The sequence below is a fragment of the Nyctereutes procyonoides genome, unplaced genomic scaffold (genome assembly GCF_905146905.1).
Source record: "Nyctereutes procyonoides isolate TBG_1078 unplaced genomic scaffold, NYPRO_anot_genome, whole genome shotgun sequence".
NCBI lineage: Eukaryota > Metazoa > Chordata > Mammalia > Carnivora > Canidae > Nyctereutes > Nyctereutes procyonoides.
In genome coordinates, this window is record NW_026575096.1 from 36,192 (window position 1) to 43,632 (window position 7,441).

Below are 7,441 nucleotides of genomic sequence, written 5' to 3' on the forward strand. Positions count from 1 at the left end.
CGGAATTGCATCCACGTGAGCAAGGATGGATGCACACTGGGTCGCGTAGGGGGCCCGCGCCTCTCACCTCCCTCGGGCGCGCTCAGCGTTCCCAAGTTGGGGGACGCCTCCGGGAGTCCCTCCACGCACAGCTCGAGACGCACAAGGTGACCTCCAGCTAACAGCGGCGGCTCAGGGGATTCCCAGGTTTGCCCCATTAACCTCGCCGGGGCTGCAGCGCGGCGGGCCGCCGCCCTCCCTCGCGCCCTCCTCCCGCACGCCAGCCCCTCTCCCCCCGCACCCCGCCTCCCTCCTCCCGGCCCGCCGCCCGCCCCCCGCGGCGCATGCGCCGCCCGCCGAGCGTGTTTCCATAAAAGTCCAGCGTCAGCCAGAAACTTCACAGTGTGTTGTTGGCTGCGGCAGCAGGTAGCGAAGTGACCCCGACGGCTTGGGTGCTCCGGTAGCCACGGCGGCCGGAGGGCGAGCAGTGACCATGGAAGAGCTCCATGTAAGTCCGGTTTCGGCCTGATTTCCTTACACGCACAAACACGAAAACTTAGGGCGCGACCCCCCTCGGAGCGAGCAGAGGCGAGCGGAGCGTGGGAGGGGCCGGCCCGGGAGAAGGAGCGTGGAGGGGAGTTTCCGTGCGCGTGGCTACCCTGGAGGACCCGGCAGGATTGGAGTCGTTGGCTCTGCAGGGAGAGGAGGACAGATGCGTGTGTCTCCCCTGGAGCCTCAGACCCAAGAACGTCCTGTACAGCCGCGGGCGGCGCCGTCCCGGGACTCAGCCCGAGGATGTCTCCGGGGGGTGGTGAACTACAGGAGCTGGAGCTGGAGGTGGGGGCGGCGCGCGGGGCTGAGTTCCCAGGGCGAGGACCGCGCCCCTTGTTGATCTCAGGCGCAGGCGGGGGTTGGGGGGGCGCCCTTGGGGGGGGCGCGCGGGCCCTAAGCTCTGCACAGCCCGCGGGGCTGCGTCAGGACCCCCCGCCGGCGAGCAGCGGGCGGGAGAGGCGGGCATCTGAGCCTCGGCCCCGCGGGGACGCGGCCGTGGGAAGCGCGGCGAGCGGCCCGGGCCCCGACGGCGGAGCATGAGGGCGCCTCGGCGCAGCAGGACCCGGAGGTGTGCGCGGCGGGGCCCCGCGGGAGGCTGCGAGGGCACCTGGGCTGCGGGAGCTTGCGGCGCACACGGGCAGGTGCAAGTGGGGAGACCGTTTGGCCCTCGCCGATCCCAAATGCGCCGTCGAACCGTCGGTGGTTTCCTGGAGACTTTGGAAAACCCCTTACCAGGAAGGCTTTTCGTTTCCCTGGCGGCGCGCGATTCAAAGGCTGTTCGGGGGAGACGCCCATTCTCTCCCCAACACCCTGTGAGCCTGCCCTTGGCGAGGGGCTGGGCGAGACGCCGGGAGCCGCGGCGCCCGCTGGTGGGCGTGGGCGCAGGGCAGGCGCGGAGGTCGGGGGTTCGCGCCCCCCCAGGCCTCAGGGCGCCCTCCGCCCCGAGGCTTCCAGCTGCAGACCTCCGACCCCATTTACTGGGTCAGTGGCGGGGTGGGAAGCGGCCCGGGAGGGTGAGGAAATGAAACTCGGGGCGAGGACCATGAGCGCAGACCCCGTGACCTTCCCCTCCCAGTAGATCGCCGCGCTCCCCAACGTCCCAGACGCGCCAAGAGGTGGACGGGTCGGGCGGAGAGACCCGCGCCCAGAGGAGCGCAAGCCCCAGGCGCTGTGCGCGTCCGCACCCCCTTCTAACAGCCCCGTTCAGCACCCCGAGCGCCACAGATCCTTCCTTTAAGGCTGGATCCTCCTTCCCCCCTACATGTTGCTTGAAGTACAGATTGGCTTGTGTTTGCATGGACGAGGGGAAGGCAATGTTTTGTGCCTTAGGAGAAAGTTTTGAGGACCCCCCCCTCCATGCTCATTCTTTCCCTTTTCCCTATCCTGGGGAAACCTTCGTATAGAGAATCAATCCCAGCTCCTCGGAACTCAAGCTTCCGTTCCCACTCCTCGCCTGCCCCCCACCCCCACCCCACCTCTCCCACTCCCTAGGGCGCACAGTCTAGGAGTGGTTCCCTTTGTGTTTTGTTTTGGTATTTTCCCTCCCAAGGTTCCCCCCCCAGTGGGTGGGGTAGAAGAGTTAGCAAAGATGTGACTTTCAAACACTCAGAATCTCAGCGCCCTTTTGTTCTAAACAAAGAATTTTGTAATTGGTTCTACTTAAGAAGGATATAACAAGTGACTCTGGGGAAGATGAGCAGGAGGGTTGCAGGAATCTATAACAATTCTCTTGTGCCCATCCACTCACTACTTCATCCGAAGCAGAATGTCCTGAAGAAGCCTGGGCTGACTTGGGTTTTATAAATCACTTTTTAAAAATCGCAGAAACATTTTTTTTTTAATTCGGAGAATGCCAGCTGAACTAGAAAGTTAACATCCCTTCCAGTGGTGAGAGTGGACATCCCTGTCTGGTTCCTGATCTTAGGGGAAAGGCTCCCAGTGCTTCCCCATTGAGAATGATATTTGCTGTGGGCTTTTCATAGATGGCTTTTAAGATGTCGAGGAAAGTTCCCTCTATCCCTACACTCTGAAGAGTTTTGATCAGGAATGGATGCTGTATTTTGTCAAATGCTTTCTCTGCATCTAATGAGAGGATCATATGGTTCTTGGTTTTTCTCTTGCTGATATGATGAATCACATTGATTGTTTTACGAGTGTTGAACCAGCCTTGTGTCCCGGTGATAAATCCTACTTGGTCATGGTGAATAATTTTCTTAATGTGTTGTTGGATCCTATTGGCTAGTATCTTGTTGAGAATTTTTGCATCCATGTTCATCAGGGATATTGGTCTGTAATTCTCCTTTTTGGTGGGGTCTTTGTCTGGTTTTGGAATTAAGGTGATGCTGGCCTCATAGAATGAATTTGGAAGTACCCCATCTCTTCTTGCCTCTTTTGCAGATATACCCTTCAGATAACTACACAGAAGAGGACTTGGGCTCAGGTGACTATGACTCCATGAAGGAACCCTGCTTCCAGGAGGAAAATGCTAACTTCAACCGTATCTTTGTGCCCACAGTCTACTCCATCATCTTCTTGACTGGCATAGTGGGCAATGGATTGGTCATCCTGGTCATGGGTTACCAGAAGAAACCGAGAAGCATGACAGACAAGTATAGACTGCACCTGTCTGTGGCAGACCTCCTCTTTGTCCTCACACTTCCCTTCTGGGCAGTTGAGGCTGTGGCAGACTGGTACTTCGGGAATTTCCTGTGCAAGGCAGTCCATGTCATCTATACTGTCAGCCTCTATAGCAGTGTCTTCATCCTGGCCTTCATCAGTCTGGACCAGTACTTGGCTATTGTCCATGCCACCAACAGTCAGAGGCCAAGGAAGCTGTTGGCGGAAAAGGTGGTCTACGTTGGCGTCTGGATACATGCTCTCCTGTTGACTATTCCTGATTTCACCTTTGCCAATGTCAGGGAGGCAGATGAGAGGTATATCTGTGACCGCTTCTATCCCAATGACTCATGGTTGGTGATGTTCCTGTTTCAGCACATAATGGTCGGCCTTATCCTGCCGGGTATCGTCATCCTGTCCTGCTACTGCATTATCATCTGCAAGCTGTCCCACTCGAAGGGCTACCAGAAGCGCAAGGCTCTCAAGACCACAGTCATCCTCATCCTTGCTTTCTTTGCCTGCTGGCTGCCCTACTACATTGGGATCAGCATCGATTGCTTTATCCTTCTGGAAATCATCAAGCAAGGATGTGAGTTTGAGAAAACTGTGCACAAGTGGATTTCCATCACTGAGGCCCTAGCCTTTTTCCACTGTTGCCTGAACCCCATCCTCTATGCCTTCCGTGGAGCCAAATTTAAAACCTCTGCCCAGCATGCACTCACCTCTGTGAGCAGAGGGTCCAGCCTCTAGATCCTTTCCAAAGGGAAGCGGGGAGGACATTCTTCTGTTTCAACTGAGTCGGAGTCTTCAAGTTTTCACTCCGGCTAACAATGATCTCAAAGACTTGTATACATTAAAGAACTCTTTTTTTTTTGTTACACATTTTTTCAGATATAAAAGAGTGACCGATACTGTACAGTTTTTATTGACTGTTGGATTTTTTCTTGTGTTACTTTAGTTTTTGTGAGGTTTAATTGACTTATTTATATAAATATTTTTTGTTGTTGTTTTTCATGTGGATGAATGTCTGTAGGCAGGACCTATTGCCAAGTTCTTAGTTGCTGTATGTCTGGTTGTAGGACTGTAGAAAAGGGAACTGAACATTCCAGAGTGTGTAGTGAATCACTTAAGCTAGAAATGATCCTCAGCTGTTTGTACATAAATAATCTCTCCATTCCGGTGAAGATTTTCTTTTTCCTGTTCTTAAATGGTTTGGTTACACTATGTGATTTTGCTGTAGAAGGTGGCACTTACAACCAAAGCCTGAAGTAGTATAGAAATGATGGTTTTTCAGTTTTCTCAAGTGGACTGATTTCAGCACCTTCAATGTACAGTCTTGTATTAAGTTGTTAATAAAAGTTCGTGATAAACTTACTCAGTGTTATGTTCTGATTTCTGTTGACATTCCTTTGGCTAACAGAAGTCAAAAATAATAACATATTTATGGCATGTCAGGTCCTATCCTAGCTGTTGTAATATTTTACTTAACCCTTATCACAATTCTATGATAGGAACTCTGACTCAATTATTAATAACAGAGCTACAGTTTGTAGAGCAGGAAACTGAGGCACAGAAAGCCCAAGTGACCAGATTAAAGGCATGGTAAGTAGCATAGCCAGTATTCCAAACCAGGGAATCTTGTCTTCAAAATCTGAAGTCTCAACCACTTTCAACTCCTAGACATTTAGAAACATCCAGCCAGTTCCTATTCCTATGAAAAGTCATCTTTTGAAGGAAAAATGTATGTTAAGGAGAAAAGGGATGCAATACCATGTTTTAAATTTTACTAGGACTGACCCCTTGTATGATCCAGGTCTGTGCTGTGCCAAGCACAGTATGCTTTTTCTCATCTGATTCTTTCCATCTAGATTCCATCATTCCCTTTTCACAGACAAAGGAACAGAGATGCATAGACTTTCCATAACTTGCACTTTCAAGGGGACAAACCAGTTGATTCCATTCATCCTTCCAGACTGTGCTCTTAACCATACCACTATCGTTCCCCAGAACACCTGGTCATAAATCAACTGAACTGTTATTGAAAATAAAGCCAAAAGTGAATGTTTTCTTCATAAAATTAACCATGCCAAAAATACCCTCCTTGCAATATCTTCTATGCAAATCTCAACATTTTATTGCAACACCTAGCACCTCAAGGGTTTAACCAAGCAGATGAAAGTTAAATTGGTGCTTTCAGAGCTCAGAAGAAAGGTCCACTGAACCAAGCTCCTCACTGCTCATATTTTGCACAAGATTTTGGAGTCTTACATAATAACACCCGTAGCTATTTACACTACCATTGTGCAAGCCCTGGGCTCTTGAGTAAATTTCAGCTCTGGTCTCCATTTAAAGATAATTTCTAAACTATATAGCAGCCGTACCTATCTCATTTTGGAACACAAACAGGGCACTCCAGGCATGCACTCAAAGATAATAACCAGGATATAATCAAGGCAATATTTGGTCTACTTTTCATAATTGTTTCTGGCACAGAAAATCTATTTTGGAGGAAAAATTGCAATGTATTATCTTTCTGAGGCAAATCACATTTGTTGAAGGCAAATTATAGATCCTGTGAAGGGAAATAATTACTTAAAATAGAATCCAATTTGGCTGTACATTTCTGCTGCAGTCTATGGATCTGGAATAATTCAGAGTGGTATTCCTATTCCACTTGAGAACACAATTAGATTTTATATAGGAAATTATCTTGAGGTTTCTTGGTTTTCCCTGCGAAGCCTAATTGGATCACCCTTCATTTAAGCATAGTTTTACATGTACCCTTTGGAAGGCTTAGTCTTAAAACCATGACCATTGTAAAAGACTTCACTTGAACTTTCTCTATAAATATTTATCCTTGAGACAATAGAAGAAATCCTTGGAAGGAACTCGCTTTCTTTCTCATCTTGGCTTGAAACCTAGTCACCCCAGATTCCTCTCCTTTACCCTGGAGTCACAACAAAAGGAACCAAGCTGAAACAAAATTCCCAGTGTCACCAGTCTTAATGGGTATTTCATTCTCCCTTGGAACAAAGGTGGGATAACTCTTTTTAAAAAAGAAAAAAAGGTTTGTCTCTCCTTGCCCTGAAAGCCCCACCCCCCATCATTCTCTGTCCCCACTGCACCATGTTCCAAGTGGCTCCAAAGCATTCCCTGTGTGGTGGTTTGTTCGACAATGCTGGGAAACCCAGTCTGCTAGCCAGCCCTCACAGGAAGTAGCTGATTGTTCCCTCTCCTCATCCCTTATGAATGGGGCCCTTGAAGGTCAGTAATGTAGATCCAGTTGTATAATGGAAGCTAAAATATTTAAATTGTATGCATGCTGCCACAAATGGCATAAATATGACATCTGAGTTATTAATAACATTAAGCCTGTGACTGGGGAGGAAAGAAGATGTTTTTATCTTGCAAAGCCTTTGTTTTCGTAAAACGCCACTTGGCAATTCACCTCCCCGAACTGGGGGCTTCTCAGTCTCCTTTTGTGGTTATGCCTATGTTAAAATAATAATTCTGGGGGACTCTTTTAATAGGAAACTCTACAGGTTTTATTTTAACAATCTAACAAGCTTGATTTTCTCCAAGCTTATTGTAAGATAGTAAAGGCTCCATAAACAGAATTGAGTTGTCATTATGTCCATGTAATACTCACTGAGGAGGCGGAGGGACCATTGGAGACAAAATTCACATTACCTTAGAAAATAATCTAGGCATCCTCCAGCACTTAAAAATTTGACATTGCAGGGGTCCCTGGGTGGCGCAGCAGTTTAGCGCCTGCCTTTGACCCAGGGAATGATCCTGGAGTCCGGGGATTGAGTCCCACGTCAGGCTCCCTGCATGGAGCCTGCTTCTCCCTCTGCCTATGTCTCTGCCTCTCTCTCTCTCTCTGTGACTGTCATAAATAAATAAAAAATTAAAAAAAATTGACATTGCAGCCTGGCATCGTAGGGATGTACCCAGCCCACTTTGAGGAGGTCTCCACTTGGCTGTCAATGTGGCTTAGCCAGTCAGTGTTGGAGATCCAAAAGTTAGCCAGAGGAATGACCTTTCCATGAGCACAGCCCAAGAGAAACATTGTTGAAATGAATCCTTTCAAAGCAGCAGCTCTCAACTGGGGCAGGGTAGAACCTGTGGGAGGGGAAGGCAGGGGGAGGAGGTGGTGGCAGGGGTCACTCCCCCAAGAAATATTTGGTAAACTCTGGAAATATTTTGGTGATTATACCGGAATGGGTGGGTGGGTGGGTAGGTAAAGTGCTACTGGCATCTAGTGGGTAGGGAGCAGGGATGCTGCTAAACA

At 49.4% G+C, this 7,441-nt stretch overlaps 1 protein-coding gene across 1 annotated transcript; it reads left to right on the top strand.

Annotated features, from left to right (window-relative positions):
- Positions 1–387: 387 nt before the first annotated feature.
- Positions 388–4,507, top strand: LOC129514745 (C-X-C chemokine receptor type 4-like). The gene is made up of 2 exons (XM_055333463.1): positions 388–487; positions 2,929–4,507. Exons 1-2 carry the CDS (start codon positions 473–475, stop codon positions 3,895–3,897), a joined length of 984 nt encoding a protein of 327 aa, XP_055189438.1. The 5' UTR covers positions 388–472; the 3' UTR covers positions 3,898–4,507.
- The last annotated feature ends 2,934 nt before the right edge of the window (positions 4,508–7,441 follow it).